Source organism: Bipolaris maydis (assembly GCF_028858645.1).
Source record: "Bipolaris maydis strain C4 unplaced genomic scaffold PSV08scaffold_13, whole genome shotgun sequence".
Taxonomy (NCBI): Eukaryota; Fungi; Ascomycota; class Dothideomycetes; order Pleosporales; family Pleosporaceae; genus Bipolaris; species Bipolaris maydis.
In genome coordinates this window covers 689,972-708,926 of record NW_027093869.1, presented here as the reverse complement: position 1 = coordinate 708,926, position 18,955 = coordinate 689,972, and the positions used below count along the sequence as shown (strand labels likewise).

General features: G+C 48.4%; 8 protein-coding genes across 8 annotated transcripts; 4 read left to right on the top strand and 4 right to left on the bottom strand.

The window, feature by feature from the left end:
- Nucleotides 1–892: 892 nt before the first annotated feature.
- Nucleotides 893–3,091, bottom strand: PSV08DRAFT_365078 (heterokaryon incompatibility protein-domain-containing protein; the record flags this gene model as incomplete). Its single annotated transcript, XM_066093076.1, has 3 exons — nucleotides 893–1,642; nucleotides 1,847–2,723; nucleotides 2,948–3,091. The coding sequence occupies 3 exons, from the start codon at nucleotides 3,089–3,091 to the stop codon at nucleotides 1,338–1,340; spliced, it is 1,326 nt and encodes a 441-aa protein (XP_065948343.1). The 3' UTR covers nucleotides 893–1,337.
- Nucleotides 3,092–3,374: 283 nt separating this feature from the next.
- PSV08DRAFT_379903 (uncharacterized protein) lies at nucleotides 3,375–4,013 on the top strand (the record flags this gene model as incomplete). Its single annotated transcript, XM_066093374.1, has 1 exon — nucleotides 3,375–4,013. A coding segment is annotated over one exon (639 nt), but the record flags the coding sequence as incomplete, so codon positions are not given.
- A 3,133-nt stretch (nucleotides 4,014–7,146) lies between these two features.
- On the bottom strand, nucleotides 7,147–7,827 carry PSV08DRAFT_186445 (uncharacterized protein; the record flags this gene model as incomplete). The annotated part of the gene is made up of 1 exon (XM_066091920.1): nucleotides 7,147–7,827. The coding sequence occupies one exon, from the start codon at nucleotides 7,825–7,827 to the stop codon at nucleotides 7,147–7,149; it is 681 nt and encodes a 226-aa protein (XP_065948341.1).
- A 743-nt stretch (nucleotides 7,828–8,570) lies between these two features.
- On the top strand, nucleotides 8,571–10,709 carry PSV08DRAFT_187120 (uncharacterized protein; the record flags this gene model as incomplete). Its single annotated transcript, XM_066091958.1, has 1 exon — nucleotides 8,571–10,709. One exon carries the CDS (start codon nucleotides 8,571–8,573, stop codon nucleotides 10,707–10,709), a length of 2,139 nt encoding a protein of 712 aa, XP_065948340.1.
- A 201-nt stretch (nucleotides 10,710–10,910) lies between these two features.
- Nucleotides 10,911–11,687, top strand: PSV08DRAFT_373635 (uncharacterized protein; the record flags this gene model as incomplete). The annotated part of the gene is made up of 1 exon (XM_066093243.1): nucleotides 10,911–11,687. One exon carries the CDS (start codon nucleotides 10,911–10,913, stop codon nucleotides 11,685–11,687), a length of 777 nt encoding a protein of 258 aa, XP_065948339.1.
- A 1,341-nt stretch (nucleotides 11,688–13,028) lies between these two features.
- Nucleotides 13,029–14,551, top strand: PSV08DRAFT_379898 (uncharacterized protein; the record flags this gene model as incomplete). Its single annotated transcript, XM_014221405.3, has 3 exons — nucleotides 13,029–13,138; nucleotides 13,373–13,764; nucleotides 13,824–14,551. The coding sequence occupies exons 1-3, from the start codon at nucleotides 13,059–13,061 to the stop codon at nucleotides 14,549–14,551; spliced, it is 1,200 nt and encodes a 399-aa protein (XP_014076880.2). The 5' UTR covers nucleotides 13,029–13,058.
- An 865-nt stretch (nucleotides 14,552–15,416) lies between these two features.
- PSV08DRAFT_379897 (uncharacterized protein) lies at nucleotides 15,417–15,824 on the bottom strand (the record flags this gene model as incomplete). The annotated part of the gene is made up of 1 exon (XM_014221406.1): nucleotides 15,417–15,824. One exon carries the CDS (start codon nucleotides 15,822–15,824, stop codon nucleotides 15,417–15,419), a length of 408 nt encoding a protein of 135 aa, XP_014076881.1.
- Nucleotides 15,825–16,233: 409 nt separating this feature from the next.
- PSV08DRAFT_404508 (cytochrome P450) lies at nucleotides 16,234–17,532 on the bottom strand (the record flags this gene model as incomplete). The annotated part of the gene is made up of 4 exons (XM_066093689.1): nucleotides 16,234–16,509; nucleotides 16,557–16,668; nucleotides 16,829–17,146; nucleotides 17,201–17,532. The coding sequence occupies 4 exons, from the start codon at nucleotides 17,530–17,532 to the stop codon at nucleotides 16,234–16,236; spliced, it is 1,038 nt and encodes a 345-aa protein (XP_065948338.1).
- Nucleotides 17,533–18,955: the final 1,423 nt, after the last annotated feature.

Sequence of the window (18,955 nt, the reverse complement as noted above, 5' to 3'; positions counted from 1 at the left end):
GCGTCCACAAGTACAGTGAGGCATGGCCGAAAGCGAAAGAGTAGTGAGGTAAGTTAGTGAGGTAGTTAGAAGCAGAGGCTGGCCCATTGGTGCCAAAAAGCAAGGCTGCAAGAGTGAGTAATGTCCAAGGAATCGCGCCAGTTGCACGAATGTATTAGGTTAGGATAATCAGTGATGATAATATGGAGTAATTAGTTATTTGGTTATGTTGTTTGGGGATGTGCTTACTTGCAACAACGTCAGCAGCCACGGTAGTCCTCTCTCATACACCTGGTAAAACCGGAAAATGAAAACAACCGGGCATCACCCCCCAAAACTACCTATCAAGTACATGGAATATTTCAACCATAACGTACTTATATCTTAATAATATTTATGTTATTAAATGCGCTTATCATGCTTTTACATTTATAAGATTTTTAAGTATTAACTTGCATCTACGAGACTTGCAGTAGCCTAAGAAGTAAGCGGGTACTGATTTGGCTACATATGTTTTAAATGGTTTTGCACTGCTAAGAGGGGCCGCCATTTTCCGGGTTTACCGGGTGTATGAGAGCATAGCACGTTTTGAACGCTTAGCGGCCTGTATTATACACTTAGTACGCAATGCTTAAAGGCTTCGTCCAGCCACTTACGTGCATGGTCACCTGCTTCCTATCCTTAGAAATCGCTAGACGTAGACACCACGGTATTAATATTATATACATGCTAGTTAATGTAAGAATAGACCTGCCTTAACAAAGGTATAGAAATATACACGAAGACTACAAATGTGCTTCTCTTATTCGTGATTCCTTATGTATTTGTCACGTAACTTGAATATGAGATCCAAATGAAACCCCCCGGACCCCCATCGGATATCCCTCGGGCTAGTGAGGCTGAGGAGCTGCATAGCACAAAAGCTCCCATCCGATCCTTGGGATGAAACCCAAAGATTCGTCTGAATGCTATTCTTATATTCTTGCTCCTACCTGCCAAGCGTGTCACACTATTTCACCTCACAAAACCATATCCTCCCTGATCCTACTCCCATGCCTACCAGAACCGCACTCACGACTGAGCTTGACGGTCGGTATTCAGATGGTATCCATAGTACATTGCTTCCGGCGTACGCAACCCAGATCATATCTGGACTCAGACTAACATCTTGGTACTGTAGTTCTGATGCTGCTATCTCTGTGCTGATAGAAATCTGGAAAGAAGGAATAGCAATGATTCCGATGTCTGTATAGAGGGAAGTACTAGTAGAGTCGAAAGATAAACTGGAAAGAACCCTGCCAATATCAAGAGTGTGCACACACGTCCCGCTGCTCGCGTCCCAGATCTTGATAGTGCTGTCATTTGACGCTGACGCTAGCCAGGTCGAGTCGTGCGAGAAAGCGAGAGGCCGCAGACGACTGCTCCGCGATAAAACTGAGCAATTTTGGTAAGTCTGTCGCGCATTCGTCGAGCGCGTCAATAATTAGGTACGTTGTGCCTAGGCCTGCATCTTGCAGCACGTCGGCAAAGATTTCCGTCAGGGCGACCCAGGCATTCGCGTCCTCGAACAAGCTTTTGCCGGCGTGGTCGTGCTTCCTGCGAACGTGCGATGCAAGCGACGGCTGCCGGTGCACAAGCATGTACAGTAAGCCCCGCAGCACAGCTGTGGCACTATTAATGCACGTGTCAGTCGCTTGGCAGAAAAAGTACGAAAAAAGGGTAAGTTTCAGCGTCAAGTTTTGCAGTTCGTCGATAATGCTACACAGGAGCATCGTCTTGCCTTTGCCAGGATCCCCCTTCACCCACAGTAGTCGGCTGTTCGGGTCTTGCTGCCACTACTGGAAGGTATTGTTGTCAAGAACCTAACGATAAGCGCCCGCAAGCAGCCCGCCTTTAGTCTCTTCGATCCGCTTCTTGTCATCGCGCGGGTTACTAGGACATAAGTCTTGAATACACTTGTTCTGCTTGTCAACCTCGTGTAGAACCCGCTTCATTGCTTCAGCTAGATTCTCGCCATCGATCGGGGACAAGCTGACGCCGAGAATACCCATCAAGGAATATGCACGGTCTGCTGGGATCGTTGTAGTGCGATATTCAATCCAGGTAACGCGTGCATGAACAGTAAAGTTAGACAACGGTTCACCCTGCAGCGCTGGACTAGGGATGCCTGTAACTTCACGCACTTCTTTTGCTAGCAACAACTTATCACCAAGCTTAGTGCCTTCTCTAGAAAAGAACTCTACTATAGACGGTGCAGGAAGCTCCTGCAGCGTCCATCCACGGGTAAACCATCTGCTGTTTTTAAGCGCAAGCTCAGCCTTCTGCTCATTTCGTACAGGATCGCTACCGACCGAAGTGCATAGAACGTCGCGCGAATAGAAGTAGCGCTGCGTCGTGCTGCCGTACCATCTCGACATAGTATAGAGAATAGAGAATATCCAGATCCAAAAAAGCCATCGTGAATCGTGGTCGCCTGACGTCACTAGTAGAGGTTGATCAGAGACATCCGACAGATATACATAACACCGAGCTGCATCGCGGTACCAGCGAAACATCGATCGGATAGAGAAGGCAAGTTCAGCCTTGTTGGCCTTGTCGATGCAGCACGTGTCGATCCAGAAGTACTGGAGGCTGTCGCGCCGTGCCTGTTCTCCGCAGAAGATGATCTTCTTAGTATAGCCCGGCTTTGTCTTGCCGCCGCCTGTCTGGAGGTCTGCAAAGGTCACCTCGTCGCCATCTGTGCCCTAGGTGTGTGAGAGTATCGCGTAAGGGGGTATGTCGCTATCGTCGAAGCTGTGAATGCTAAGCTCTCCGCTTTCGCTGTACTGTAAGAGCCGTATAGATTCGTGTGGGTGTATAGTAGGTATATGCGATAAGAACAGGACTCGAAAGGCTGAACTTAGTAGCCTAATAGTGCGGGTGCTTGCTTGTTAGCTGCTTTCCTGCTACCGATAGATAGTAAACATACTACCGAGAGGACGACGAGCAGGTGCATCAGCTCAGGTACCAGCAGGATCCTGTGATGCGTCAAGATGTCGCTGCTGGCTCTCGCTGTGTTATTGACTTGGTGCTGAAGCATGTGTGAAGCCGCAGGCGGGGTAAGGCGTGCCATGCATGCGCCGTGCGTTGCTCGCAAGGCTGAAGCGCTTGCCCGTTACGACGCAGCACAAGATAAGAGCAGTCGCGCAAATGCAACACTTGTAATTAGATAACATCTAGATTCGAACTCGATTTGTATTCGCCTTTCTATCTATCCTACTCAATACCGCAAGACCTTATTGTAAAGAGCTAGAGAAAGTAATCTAATATTTCCTAGCTACAGGCGCTCTCCATGCAAGTACCGGCGCATGCGTTAGCTTAGGCGTATCTATCCGTTGCGCTACTTAGCTGAGGCTCGATCACTAACGAAGGTCCGGCTACGGGTATTGCTAACAAGCAGACCAGAGGTGCCGATCCGACACGGGTTCCGCCAGGTTCCTGAGGCGGAGCACCAGGACGTTGTGCTGCACAACATATCGCGGTCTATTATCGACCGTGATATAGCCCTTTTCCTAGAACACAATCTCCAGCTTATCGCACAGGAACGCTGTCTGCGCGCTGGCTGGCCAGGTGCAGAGATCGTCGTGCAGCTGGTTCGGAATGCAAGCGGCTTGTTCATCTGGGCTGCTACCGCCTGTCGCTTTATCCAAGAAGGGAAACGGTTCGCAGCAAAGAGACTCGAGACAATCTTATGCAATAGAGACACTACCTCTGTCGCCCCAGAGAGGCACCTTAACGAGATCTACACCATAGTGCTAAAGAACTCCATCCAAGACTATGCAGACGAAGAAAAAGAGGAGCAATGTAGAGCACTTCGATATATTGTTGGCAGCATAGCAGTGCTGCTCTCTCCTCTCTCTGCACAGTCTCTAGATCAGCTACTTGACGTTGCAGAAGGAGTTGGGCCGACGCTAGAAGATCTCCACGCGATTCTTGACATCCCACACGATAGAAGCCGGCCAGTACGCTTGCACCATCCATCGTTCCGCGACTTCCTACTCGATAGAAAGAGATGCGGCGACGACAGGTTCTATGTAGACGAGGAGAGCACCCATAAGCAGCTAGTGCATTGCTGCCTTAAGCTCATGTCGGCGCCAAGCGGTCTTCGACAAGATATGTGCAACCTCTTAGATCCTGGAGTTTTACAGAGAGGGATCGATAAAGAGACAGTTTATCGCAACCTGCCACCTGAGCTGCGGTATGCGTGCCGCTACTGGGTCGACCATCTCGAGCGTAGCGGGCGTAGTATCGAAGACGGAGACGCCACGCACCACTTCCTCGAGAAACACCTTCTTCACTGGCTTGAGGCTATGAGCCTGCTCGATGAAACGAGTCTATGCGTGCGACTACTAGCAAGGCTACAGGCGCTAGCGACGGTAGAGCATTCCTATTAAAGTAATTATTATCTTCAATGCTGACCTAAGTGTAGCCGTCTAATAGTACTGTTGCTAAGTTCCTCTACGATGCCGTCCGATTTGTGCTGCGATTCGTACCAATACTGGCTAAGGCCCCCCTCCAGATATATTCTTCAGCTCTTTCCTTCTCGCCCGAGTCAAGCGTTGTGCGAAAGGTGTTTATTAAAGAGGTACCACAAGCAGTGAGAGTGATTTCTGGGAGCGATGCAGAGTGGGACGCATGCCGGAGTGTGCTAGAGGGCCATTCACGAGAGGTCAGCGCGGTGGTGTTCTCGCCAGACGGCCAGCTGGTCGCCTCAGCATCCCACGACAGGACAGTGCGGGTGTGGGAGACAGCGACGGGCCGCTGTCGCAGCGTGCTGGACGGCCATTCAGAATATGTCAGCGCGGTGGTGTTCTCGCCAGACGGCCAGCTGGTCGCCTCAGCATCCGGGGACAGCACAGTGCGGGTGTGGGAGACAGCGACGGGCCAGTGTCGCAGTGTGCTGAAGGGCCATTCAAATTGGGTCAACGCGGTGGTGTTCTCGCCAGACGGCCAGCTAGTCGCCTCAGCATCCGACGACAGCACAGTGCAGGTGTGGGAGACAGCGACGGGCCAGTGTCGCACCGTGCTAGAAGATCAGCCTTCGCCTATCTTTCAGATCGCATTTTCGCCAGATGGCCGGACTCTCCACACTAACAAAGGGGACATCCCCCTACTATTGGAGCTCATTGCTGTTGCCTCCGCCCTTCCAGCCCAAGAACTGCCATATGCTGCCATAGATGGTGAATGGGTGTTTCGTCAAACGCGGCGATTTCTATGGCTTCCTCCTCAGTATCGGAACTGCGTCACGGCAGTGTATAGGCATATAGTGTGTCTAGGGTGCTATTCAGGGCGTGTAGCGTTTCTTTACTTCTAGCAGAGCGTAGTTATTCTGTTACAAGTAGATCGACGTTCTATCTACACTAACTACTCCAAGCTAACTCCAACGCTGCTGCAGGACTGTATATAAGCCTCTATCTATACTACTATCCTCTTCTAGAATAGGCATGCGTAGAGTCTAGTGCGGCGTTGAAGCATGTATTCAAGCACAAGCGAGTCATGCTTAACCTTAGCCTTGGCCGCTAGTCAGGTGGCTCCATTGAGATGACGCTCGCGCGACAAGGGTCTGGTATCAGTGCGGGTAGAATACCGCTAAGCCCCGTGCGACAATCCTGTACGGCTTGTAATTAGCGCGCCTTAGTTGTCAATCCTGCTCTGCAGAGCAATAGACATGCGCAATAGCACTACGACGTAGAATACCGTGACATGTCGCTCGGAATAAACTCTCTATGCATCTTTGTATAACTTAACAAATTCTTAGATGCATACGTTAAACCTTTAGCGCGTCCGAGGCTGTCCGAGGCGGGACTGCAGTATATACTAGCAGCGAATTGTGGTATTGCTAGCCAAGCAGGAATTTGTAGGCGACGAAATAGAGTGCAGAGAGAGCTCTAAGACTAAGGTTCCTATCCCGAGATTCTGTATGCTCCTCAACTGTGGTTGCGTTTGTCAGGGTGGGAGCAGTGCTGGCATGCCGCCACGCAGGGTTTTCCGCCACACATGGAGGGATAGTAGTTACTCTTGACGTGTAGAATGTTCAACAGCCTTGCTACCCCCTACATATCCATCGTTCGCTATAGTCCAAGCGTACTAGTATTTTAGGCATACCTTAAAGAAGTGCTCGTCCCACGTTTTTTTAGACATTGCAACAAACCTATCTGTGATAAGCTAGCAGAGACAATGTTCAGAGACCTGGTTATCAGATCTACAGTTTGCGGAAGCGGGGTAGTTTGATCAGCTGATGCTTAAATAAACGCAGGATGGGGCGGCGGGCAGACTTTGTGCATGACAGCCACAGCCACAGACACATCTGAGCACGCTACTGCAGCCTGCTGCATGCCAAGAAACACTAGAGCATCTCACCCGCAGAGAGTGTCTTGGCAAGGATGCTTCCCGCCCGGAGAAACTGCCAGAATGCATGTCTTTTACGACGAGTTGACCTTTGGAGCCTGCGATTTTAGCCTCTAATATCTAGGCTTTCTTTCTGCCCCTCTAAATACTTAACAGAGATGCACTATAGAAAACGAACAGGGGGTAGTAGCAGAGGGTTGATAAACGCCATCAGCAGAACAGCTAGCAGGACGTCTGGCACTACGCTCTCCCTGATCGGAGGCGAGTATACTTAAGGAACAACAGCTACAGAATACAAATGCATCGAGCTTGAGCGTTTACAACTCCTGTGGCGCGATTCCAAGGGTCCGGACGAAAAAGTGTCTCGCCACCTAGGGCGTTTCGTCACCAAGGGACGCACCTTAGAGATGTTAACCTTAAAGCTTCAAAATGCAGATAGTCTTGAGATGTCATTATACGGCACTGTAATGCGACTAAAAGTAGTGGATGGGAACTGTAGAGTGAATAGTTATATTAAGTTAATCACAAGTTTCATGTATTGTTCCTATCAAAAGGTTGCTGAGAATCATCCTGGTATTGTCTTGCATTGTATTCAATGCCAAGATACATGCTTCATAAAAGCCTTCCTTGTGCCTGTGACTCCATCCTTAAACATAACCTGACCCTCCACAGTCTGTTCCATCCATGTGCTTCCCTGCATGCATCCACCTCCCAGGAGCCTTGCCGTCTATCATGGAACAGTCATTCCTTCAAGTACCAATGCTGGCCTTCTCCATGTATCTACATGGAACCACCATCATAGTTCTCTTCATCTATGTTGGTGTCGTCATCGTGCAAGTTATTGAGACGGATCTCGGCTTCTCTCAGGCTGTCGGTGGAGTCGATAGCATGATAATAGTCAGTTGCTCTGTGGTTGCAATCACCGCCCAAGCGACAATCACGAGCATGGCGATGTTGAAGTTTCGCTACTTGGAGTCTGATCTTCTTAGGGACACTCCAGAGATTAACATCCTTATCGTCGAGCAGATCACGGTCAATTGTAACGGGGGAATATCCATTAGAAATCATCCTCTGCCTCATCATGAAGTGGTTGGCCAGTAGATCACAGCGATGAAGAAGGTGTGGCATACCGCCCACGAAGGCGGCGACTTCGGTGGCCTGGTCGGTATGCTCTCGGATTTCCATGGTCTCAAGTAGCAAATGGAAAGCTTCGCAGACCTCCTCCCAATCCTCATTATGAGCAAGGAGAAGGGCCTCAGCGACAGGGTATGGGATCCTAGGAAAGCGACCACAGATGCGCCCAATCTTAACGTAGAAGCTAGCGCATTCCATGTTGTCGTTGTGTGCTCGGAGAACACCCCTCGCATCATCCTTGTTGAGGGCGGGGTTCAGGTGCATTAGCTCGGCGATATTGATGTTGAGCGTGAAGAGAATTGAGGAGCGGGCCTTGCGGGATGGCATGATGTGTGTAGTTCCAAGCTGTTGCTATCTTGGTCAGTGTTTGTCTATTCAGTGTCGCAGACGTGTGACTGGTGCTTACAATACGATGTGATAGGGTAGAAAGACAAGGATGTAAGCATGCAAAGGCGTTCTTTGGATCGATGGTAAGTTGAGAGCGTGATAGAAAAGTCGGTATGTGTGTAAAAGAGGCAGGGACTAAATGAACAGGCGGTATGATAGTAAAGTGAGAGAGTAACTACGGTGAAAGATGCACGTGCAAATTGCTTAGGCGTAAACAGTGCAAATACAGCCGATGCAAAGGTGAAAGTAAAATGAAATTGAAGTGATGGTGAGTGCATCTGTAACAAAGGCAGCCATCAAAGCGGCCTTTGTGGGCTTCACTTCACCGCTCCCACAGCAAAATCTAATTCAGCCCGCCTCCAAAACACTCTCGCTTCTTTTCTCATCAATAGTTAGTAACTTAGAGAACAAAATCCAACCCCAACTTCAGTTCTCCAAAAATAGTCGTTTGCTTGCCTGTCGCGCTCACTCCAACACCACCACCACCGCCGCCACTACCACTACTACCACCACCACCACCACCACCACCACAGCTTGTCGCGCATTCTGCAACAACTCCGATCGTTATTCTCGCACGCGTCTCGTTACTTCCAGTAAGTTCTCATCACTCACATGCATTGCTTCTCTTCTGCATCACTCACACTGTATAGCGATTATCACACGCCCGCCTTGTACTCTGTACCATGTCTGCATCATCAAGTCAACAAGGCGCAAGCACGAGCGATACTCGCCCCCGCAGCGGCCGAGGACTTATTAGCTGCTTCCAGCTTTGTGATATCCTTCGTAATAACGGAGCGTCACGCGCGTGGACTGACGGCCACCAATTCGACAACTCCATCGCGCCGCCTGATAAAGTGCAGAAGAGAGGCGTTCATTACAGCCCTTCTTATCTTGCCAAAGTTGGTCTATGGGGACATAAAGAATCAGATCAGATTGCTGCGGATATCACGACACTGGTCGAATACGTGTGCAGCAGTTGGGATGCATTCAAGGCTATCTACGACAAAGAGAATCCACAAGACCAGAATGCTCTCGTTGAAGCCATGACACAGAATGTATACGATGCATGGGGTGCTAGTCCTGGGTGGAGCTCTCATCACCAGGAAACATACAAAGACGCGGTCAAGAAGATGGTACAGAACAAAACCACGACACACAAACCTCCCGTGACGAAATCCAGTTCATACAAGCCAAACAACACGGAATCCATACCTTCAGAATACTTACAATCAAACATCCGAAACATGATGCCGGAAAGAGAAGCCGCAAATGGAAATCAAAACAACATCCAAATCGAAGACATGGTATTGATTGTGTCTCGGGATGCGAACTGGAATGGCACGAATATGAATATCCGCAAGTTCTCACGGTCTATTCGATCCTTTGATGGATGGCAAACCAAAAACATGTTCAAGGCCGTCAACAAGTGGCTCAGGTCTCGGCCTATTTCGTTCAACCCCAATAAAGAAGAGATTCATCTACTCTGCCCTAATGCATATTACGGCCAAGTGGTAACAACGAATATCAATTGGATAAGGCATGCCTTATTGGAAGAGCACTTTAACAATGCTGTCAACCTGAAGATGAAGATTATGCCGAATCACACCATTCAAACGTTTCACCCTATCAGAGCCAGCAGCGACATAGCAGCGAAAGAGGAAAAGACGAGCATGTTTTTTGCCAACAGGCCTTTCAAGACGTGTGTTTCTGGCTTATTTGAATGCAACCCGCCTACGGAAGCGACGTGGAAAGAGGCACAGCACTTCTTTAAGCTACTAGCGAGCTGTGAGTCAGATGCCAACACGTTTCAGGTTCAAGGCATCAAGCAGCCTATTCACTTGCACCATCTTATGTTGCTTACTCAAGCGCGTAAGATGGTGCAAGACATCCCGGTGATGTTCCTCGCAGACGGGGCAGGTCTTGATCCGGTCAAAAGCGCATTGCTGCTACTATGGGGGCAGAATGCTCCTTGCATCATGGATGCTGAGACATCAGTAGGAACGGCAACGGGCGGAAATGGAGGCATGCCTCTCCGCGGAGATGCTGCTCCAGGATGCACACATCCATCTCTCGTCATATGCAGCACCCAGCACTCATTCAATGAGTGGAAAGAAAAGTTCGATGCAACTTTTGACCCGACTTGCCCGCTAACACCTAAATTGGTTATACTCCGTAGCCCGAAAGATGCAAAGACATCGTTAACTCACTTACCGAACATCTCAACTCCGATCGATGGACCACAACCGTACTCAATTCCACAAACAAACAGGGTATACCTTGAAATAAGAAGGGGAGGAGTTAGGGCTGATGGTCTACTTCAACATGTCAAAGCTGTGTATCCTGGAATTGAATTCGGAGCGGTCTTTCTGGACCATAGACTGCCGGTTGAACACCAAACCAGCACTCCAGAAGATGATTTCATCATCATCGATGACGGCAATACATATGAACCCAGAGGAAGCATGAACTCTTTGAACCAACCTAATTTTCATCCTTTGAAAGTTTATATCCTGCACGGTTTATGGTGGGAAGAAACCCAGGAGTTGTTACCCTATCTCGAGTTGATCAAAGACCAATTTGCACGCCAGACGAAGTACGCAGAGACATCTGGTCTTTCGACTATGCCCAATGACACGATCAATGAACTTGAGGCTTTAATCCAGAAGACAAGGCAAAGCAAAAATCCACACAATGTGTTGTATGACAAGTACAGATGCAAAACATACAACAAGAACCTCAGACAGCTACTATCCAAACTGTCTATTAGAAGGTTTCATGACACCATCATTCCCTTCGACAACGGAAAGATTTCTGTCATCTAACGATTACAGATTCCGATATCGATAGTGAAGAGATTAACATATGCCGACCATCAGATGGAAGTATGCAACGAGAACTTCTTGGCCGCTAGAGAGGCTTTCGAATGGATGGAAAATCTAGAGAGCGGAGAAACCTCTAGCATACCATCTATCACAAGACAGCGTTTAATGGATATGCTTACGACAACCCAGGTCATAGCAACCATGCCATCCTTGGCAGAGCTTTTCCCTGACGGCTATTTCCAGACATGGGCCGCAACTACCGATATTTCCAACGAACTAGATCACCAAGAAGACATATGTTTACGTTTCAACCTCTCCAACGCAGTGACTGAAAAAAATCAATTTGTAAAAGGTGATTGGTTATTCAACTATGTTGCAGGGATAATTAAAGACGATGCTAAAATCAATTGGTTGATCACAACCATTGAAAGCATCGATCAATCCACTCCCGACCCACATTCTGGATCAGTAAACGACACTCTCGAGAAGATTGTTGTTCTGGTGCAGGCAAATTTTGTCTGCCGCATCATCACATCAATCATCGAACAGCGCTTTGGGCATGAGGGCATTACGCTGCTCACATCAAACATGGATGCAAACCTCAAGGCGAAGATCATTCATGAATTCCAAACCCCGACAAAACATGATGCGCTCTTGGATGATGAGGATGTTACCATGGCAAATAACCCAGTACCTGCGATGCCGGCGAATAACGCAGCCCCTCGTATCTTAGTCGCGGTCCAGGATGCAGTCTCACCAGCAATTGACCTCACGTGCGCGAACCATATGATCTTTCTTGAGCCAGGTTTATTTCCATCAGACGAGGTGCGCATTTCGAAGCAGATGCATGCAGCGTCACAAATGCGTCGATGCTTCTTGTACAGGCCAATGGTGGAGGGACTTCAGGTTGAGGATATGACAAGGTCTGCAGAGAAACGGGAATGGTTCTTCGAAAGACCACGCAAGGTACAAGATTGATGTTTTTTTAACGCTGCGATGTCGTGACCGCAATTCATTGCGCTGGCTATGAAGTTCAAATATGTATTGTAACTAGCTACTATGTCGTCTTTTACGTCATAATGCAACCATAGACCCGTACCCTTCTTTCTCCTACATAACTACCAAAGCAGTTCCTTTCCCTTCTTTACTACTACCAACATAATCTCCTCAAGCGCTAAAACATCTGTCTTTGCGCAATGAAATTGGAACAATGTAGACTCTGGACAGAATGCACGGTGTATATGCTGGAGGTTATACGCCTGCTTAGATTGCCCGAGCTCATTGAATGAGCCCATGCTGGCAAGGTAGTTGAGGGTAGATGAAATTCAAGCTTGGGTAAGGGTAAAGGGCGGGTAAATGTTGAGAGTCGTGGTGACGAGCGAGGTGAGCCTGATAACGAACTTTAGTGATGATAATAGCAAATATTGCGCTGTAGCGATATGTTAAGACCCTGTATACCTTGGGAAGATATTTACTTGTCTTGTTGGGGTAGTAAAGCTTCTACTAGTTACGTACTACTACGCACAGACCTTAGTTACTACTATCGCCCTCACCTCACTGCTAACTTTGCCACCACCTTGCTACTAAACTTACTTTTATCGCCAGCTATCGATCTCGCTCTATGTACATCGTTTTGTAACATGCCTATTTCATTGTTCAATGACCTAGTGCTGGTGCCACCCTAATAATCCAATTTTGGTGCTCTAGTAGCCCAGCCGCGATGGAGATGACAACCCGCTGCGGCCAAAACAACCCCCCCCCCCCCCCCCCCCCCCCGCCCGGCAGGCACCTGACCAAACCTTACAGTCGAAAAGTTCTATACTAGCCACGATGGACATGGACCAGAGAGGCATTAACCAAATTCTACTTGCGGTCACTCTACGCAGTAAGTCATTCACTATTTGTGGCGCTAAACAGCTCAACAAGAACCTAATATATTGCAGCATCTCTAGACAGAGCTATAAGGACTCACGAGGCAGCTAGTCGCTCGAACCAAACCCCTTACCTCAGCATCGAATATCGGCAAGCGGCAAACACGTAGGCTGCATTTACGATTACCCCAATAGAGAACCAGTAGTTGCTCAGGCTTACCGAGAGCGCTTTTCGTATTGGCGATTTCGTAAAATAAGCCCTTTCCTCGCCCGTAGTCCATTCTTATTTCGCGAAACGCAAGCAACCTTGCCCTAGTATGTTCTTCAGAGCTTCCTGCTCTGTCCATCACTATGACGTTGCGCTTACTAATTTTGCTGAGATACCTAGAGAACGAGACTTTACCTGCTCAAGTCAAAGCGATCATCATCCAAGCCTGACCTATACAACGGCTACCAAAACAAGCACATTCTCCCCACGATGAAGCGACGGGGGTCTGACAGCGATATCGGGAAAGCACTTCATCGCCGTACCAGGAGCAGCGCTGCTGCACTTAGCATGTGCATACCAACATGGAAGCCACCGTCGCTGACATCAACATTGTCTATCGACCAACAAAGCCGCCAGCATACATCCACGCATACCTTCCAACAAAATTCTGAGCGTAATCTAGCTTTTGTCAGACACTGGCTAGACAACCTTAGATCTGACTACGAGCCACATACAATGGCTCCAAGACCCCCAAGTCCATTCACTCCCACACCCCAAAGCAAGTCCACGCATACACCTCGAAGAACATACACTCGCGAGCGCCGCAGCTCCAGACAATCCACGCATACGTCAGACACTCAGACCTCGAAGACGACTACTGTACAAACATATCGGCTGGTGAACTTGCGCGCTTCCGGTGTCTATATTGACCAGTCAGTTGCGCTGCCATCTGGGAGTGATGAGTATGTACGACAAATCCTCGGTATCGCGTTCTGGGAAGACCAAGTGCCAGCACCAAACGAACTTGGAATGCAGCTGCTTTTCAGCGAGCTAGTAGACGAATTCGCGACAGAATCACAACGTCTTGCCAGCAAATGTGCCCTCGAGGCCGACTGGCAAATTTGCCTCTTTAATGTTGTGAAGAAAATGACTCAACGGTTGGGAGGCGTACTTGAAACCAACGTGTCCGAGAAAGGTGAGCTTACTGTGCATGCCCAAGAATGTGTCAAGTGGGATGCTAATTCTTCGTTATAGTTTGGAACTCGCATCTGAAACCAAAGCGTCTAGTACGGCAGCAAGAACCACCGCAAGCTAATACCCCCAACATTGATCCAAGCCTTGCCATGGAGACCGACGCCGATGGTTCTGAGGTGACGCCGGCATCTCCACACTCTTTGTCAACTATGAGTACCGAAATAGCAAGCATGTACCACATCACAACTCCAAAACCAGACATGACAGTTGGACTCGCACACCAAGCATTTACGGAACGGCATCAGAATCTGCTCTACGATTACCATGCTTGCAAGCTTATCTTAAGCGATCCTCATGCAGCTCAGATTGGTCTCCGGTTTCCGTTCATGATCGTAGAGTTAAAGGCAAACGTCACTCTTACCGCTGCGCAGAACCAAGCCGCTGTTGGTGGTGCCTGCATTCTGAAGATTCAGGAGGATCTGGCTCGCCAAGCAGCACGCAGTCCCAAGTTTCGCCCAGAGCAAGTATCGCCGTTGCCAACACTAGCAGAACTGTCTCCAGCGCTGGCACTATGTTTCTCTATTGTGACTGAAGGGCCTACACACGAGCTATGGGTGCATTTTAAGCTTAACGACAACTTTCATATGCTCAACCTTAAGAGCTGGCGTACTACAATAGGAGGCCATGCGAAAGAGTTCATAAACTGTTTAGGTCGGATAATTGAATGGGGCAAAGGTGATTTTAAGGAGCACGTTGTGGAGATGCTAGATCAAGTGCCGAGCATATGAGTCGTTGCGGACAGATGCTCTTGTACCACAAGGTAGTATCTCCATAGCGTGTTATGCATGAAACCCTGTCTGGGTATTGATGCAGCTACGTATACTTCTGTAGTATCAAATCAGCTCAAGCTCACTTACTAATAATTACGGACTTTGCTACGCGAACTAAGCCCTCACGCTAACACCCTTTTAGAGATGTCGATGTTCAAACCTTTGTAAACTCTTTCTAGTTTGGCTATCCTTGTTTGACGACGACCATCTACGTTGACCTTTAGCACCCTCGTCTTCTATAAGAGGCACGGTCAGGTTCGTAAATGTTCGCCCACTATTTGAGAATAGGAAAGCTTACTGTTTCGATAATTCTAGAAATCTATTAGGCTTATAACATAGCAAACAAAGAGTAAAAGATTCATTAGTTAACTAATTTGCAAGCCATAAGGCATACTTGTATGACCTAATAGGTCAGAGGCTAGAAACTTACAAGACAGTCCAAACTGCCTCAAAGCTTTCTTTGAGATCTTCCTACGATATCCCAACAAGGCACCGGCAAGCTTTACTGAGTGTTGACATTCGACTGGCAACAAAACTGGTGCATCTACTGATAACAGCTAGTACGGCATGTAGTTGGTGTTGGAGTAGGCCAAGGAAGGGTTTCCTTAGGGATTTCGATCTGTTTTATATGCACCTATACACCTATATATATTGACAAGCCTCAAGCGGCCTACTGCTTCTTCAGTATGTAGTCGCCGCCATTCATCGCCTTATTTATACCATAGAGACTGGATAAGAACACATTGCTTCTCACAAGCCTCTTTAACAAGCCCTTAACTCCCGTGCCAAAGTCTTGTTTCCGCCCTCGGTCCTTGACTTTGTTCTATATTAAAGGTAGAGACTTGGCGGAGTATTTCCGAAGGAGTTCGTCGTACTCGTGCTTGTCGTAGACCTGCCGCCACTCATCTTCACTGTAAAACACGCGCGAGTAGAGTCGTTTCAAACCGCCCGGCTCCCGCATCTTCGCTTCGATCTTACGGTTCGCACGGACGAATTCTGCTTGATTAGATGATGGATACTGGCCCCACAGCCCAACACTGAGATCCCAGTCTCCATACCCCTCTACTTGCTTGTCGCCAACCAGCCCACTGAATGGTTTCGCATACCCCATTGAGATCCTGCCATCTCGGAGCAGCGGACACAGCCAAATAGGATACAAGTCAAACGCCTCGTCGGCATACTCAAGAAACGGCGCAGCATCATCAGCTGGAAACGCAATGTCATGAATCATTCAATCACGCCTAAATATCTACTTACCTCTCTACCACCTCACCCCCTTCAACTCCTCCGCATCTCCACTACCGTCCCCCTGTGCCCATGACTCTTTCCTTCAACCCCCTCACCACCACCTCATTCACCCCTGACCTAGCCCTAATACTACACTTAAATGGGCTAGGATGACTCAGCAACCCTGGGCAAAACGTCGTCTCTATCTCTCCCTCTTTCTCTATACTAAACACCACCAAAGTATTCGCAATTGTAACCTTCAACGCCCTCTCCGCCATGTACTTCCCTGGGCAAATCCGTCTCCTATATCCAAAAACATGACTTCTTGGATCTGATTCCGCCTCCGGACCTAAAAACCGTTCTGGACGGAAGATAAAAGGATCGCGGTAGGTCGAGGGATTGTGCATGAAGGCCTAGATATTAGCGAGGAGAATGGAGCCCTGTGGGATATGGTAGCCAGAGTAGGTGTCGGATGAGGTGTTTGTATGTGGGAGACCCATAGGAGCGACTTGATGCCAGCGGAGTGTTTCTTTTACGACAGCTTCGATGTATGGGAGGCGAGGGAGATCTTGGGCTGTGGGGAGGCGAGGGGGGACGCCGAGGACGGTGTCAAGTTCGGATTGGGCCGCCACTTGGATGCTGGGGAAGAGGGACATGGCGAGGAAGAATGTGCTGAGGGCTGAAACAGTCTATCGGGTTTAGTTTGGAAACGCGAACGCAGGGGGAAATTACGTACAGTATCCGCGCCCCCAAGATAGAGTGCTAGCGCCGTCCATTTATGTATGAATTCCATGTCAGCGTCTGTACCAATGGTGGCGATGCATTGCGAGAGGAAAGATGGTGTTTGGCTTTCCTCATGCATTTGCTGCTTTACGAAACCGTAGGGTTGGTTTACGCATCGAATTAGTTGGTCGGACATCGCTTGGGCTGTCTTTCTGAAGCCTGCTCCTGGGGCCCAGTTGGGGAGGTATTTTACTAGATAAAATAAAGATATTAGAAATCGCCCACCTCCCCGGCACTAAAGCCTCTGCAAACTGCGCCACCGTCGTCTCCGCCATATCGACCAGCGGATCCCCCTCATGTCGATTATAATCATACCCATATACAATCTTCAAAATAACACTGCCAGTTTCATATCTTATATGATCGAGTAAACGCTCCGGTGCCTCGAGCAGATTGGCGAGAAAGTGCGCGGTTTCAGTTTCCTGGATGCGGTCGAATTCCGCGAGCGAAGTGGCTGTGCTTGTGATATTTTTGATGTTGCGCCGGTGGATCTTCCAGGTATCGCTGTAGGGTATCATGGCGGTTACATGGCGCCAGCCTACCCTAGCACCGACTTAATTATTTTCGACTGTAGATGGCATAATGGGAAATACTTACATGTCACTGGCAAAAGTAAGGCTAGGTCGTGAAGAGTAGATGGCAGAGCGGCCACGCAAGAGATCCAGAGCGATAGTAGCGTCGTTGATTATGACTATGGTTTGGCCCATGGCAGTCACAGAAGAGATAGGCCCGTACTTTTTCTTGTGCTCAAACCAGTGGTGGCATTCGAGTACACCCGGCTTGGGCATGTCGCTGACATTTCCCAGGATCGGGAGTCCTTTGGGCCCTGGCGGCAGAGGTAGGACATATCTGTTCAGCCAAAGCTTCATTAAAACGCGCAGGAAAGCGATGGCCAGGAGGGAAACAGCAATGGGGACTAGGAAGACCATGGTAAGTACAATTTTATTTCACAAAATTGTACTCAGCAGCTAGTAGAGAGGGGGATTCGGTGAGTTTATTATACAGTTCATATCCCACCATCGGCAAACATTCAGTTGGGGGGGCGGAAACAGCGGGAGACAAGACAAGGTGTGTCGTATTGGTTATGACATGCTATTGACATGCCATACCGATCAATATTGATGTGATCTAATATCTAGGCGCTGAGAGCATGTCAGAAGGCTGGATGAGCCAATAATACAGCCAATGGCTTCTGAAGCTGAGAAACAACAAAGCAGGAGATTCCGTATTAGCTGTGATACAATTATGCTTGATGTTATCTTTCGACCGGGGGGTGATTATATTCGCCTTGGCAGGGACCGATTAAGGTTTTGATGGCAGCCCTTGTCGAGATAGAAACGAGCGGAGGAGGTTGCGGCGAAAGAGGCTAAAGGTAAACATCGTCGGAAGGGTAAGAGTGCTACGCAAGAAGTAGCAGAAGCCACAAAATCTACAAGCACGACAAGCCGTGGTCGAAAGCGAAAGGGTACTTTACTGGAAGTAGAGGCTGGTCCATCAGTGTTAAAAAGCAAGGTTGCCAAAGCCATGTTCAGGCAGCAGTCGCCACAAGAGCACCGTGGATAGCACTAGTTGCGAAAATGTGTTAGCTAGTTAGTCCCTTTGCTCTATCTTACATGCATATGCGTTTCCGTACACGTATGTGAGCAATAACACTAAGACAATTGGAAACAAGCATATCCCCAAGTAGTATAATTAACTAAATACTGTCAGCATTACATGTCCTAACTTAGTGCCTTCATGAAATTGACGCTAGTTATGTATGTACAGTGATCAGCGATTGCAGCTTCAACCTTGCGCGCAGCTGCGCAGCATACTTGAGCAGCCCCAACTTCCGTACATAGCTTAGCACGGTCAATCAACTGAACATGATTGGTCAATTTTCAGTCTCACGATGACGAAACTTTTTGAATGCTGCCTGCATGGGTGAAGCCGCAATCGCTAGCGACTGTACACTCTGTAGCGCTTCTGCGGCTTCTGCGGCTTCTGCGGCTTCTGCTACTTTGACATTACTTACTCCTACGATTAACTACACTAAGCTCATTATACTGAAGGACCGTCGTACAAAAGGCGATTTGTTCCCATTGAAGCGCTGCGGCAGTACCATTGTGATTTTTATTTCATCGTTCTCACCAGAAGATATTACTACCGGTTCTTCGAAGCTTCGCACTGTATAATACCACACATTACTTAAGACCAGGTGGACAAGGTAAAAATAAATCAAATTGTTACTCTTGATGTGGTAACAACTGGGAACGCCGCACCTCTGAAAAAAGACTCGGAGGGATGATTGATAAACAGTCGCTCATTATCTACGAGAATGGGGATATAAAATATGATCTAGTGGAGCTAGAC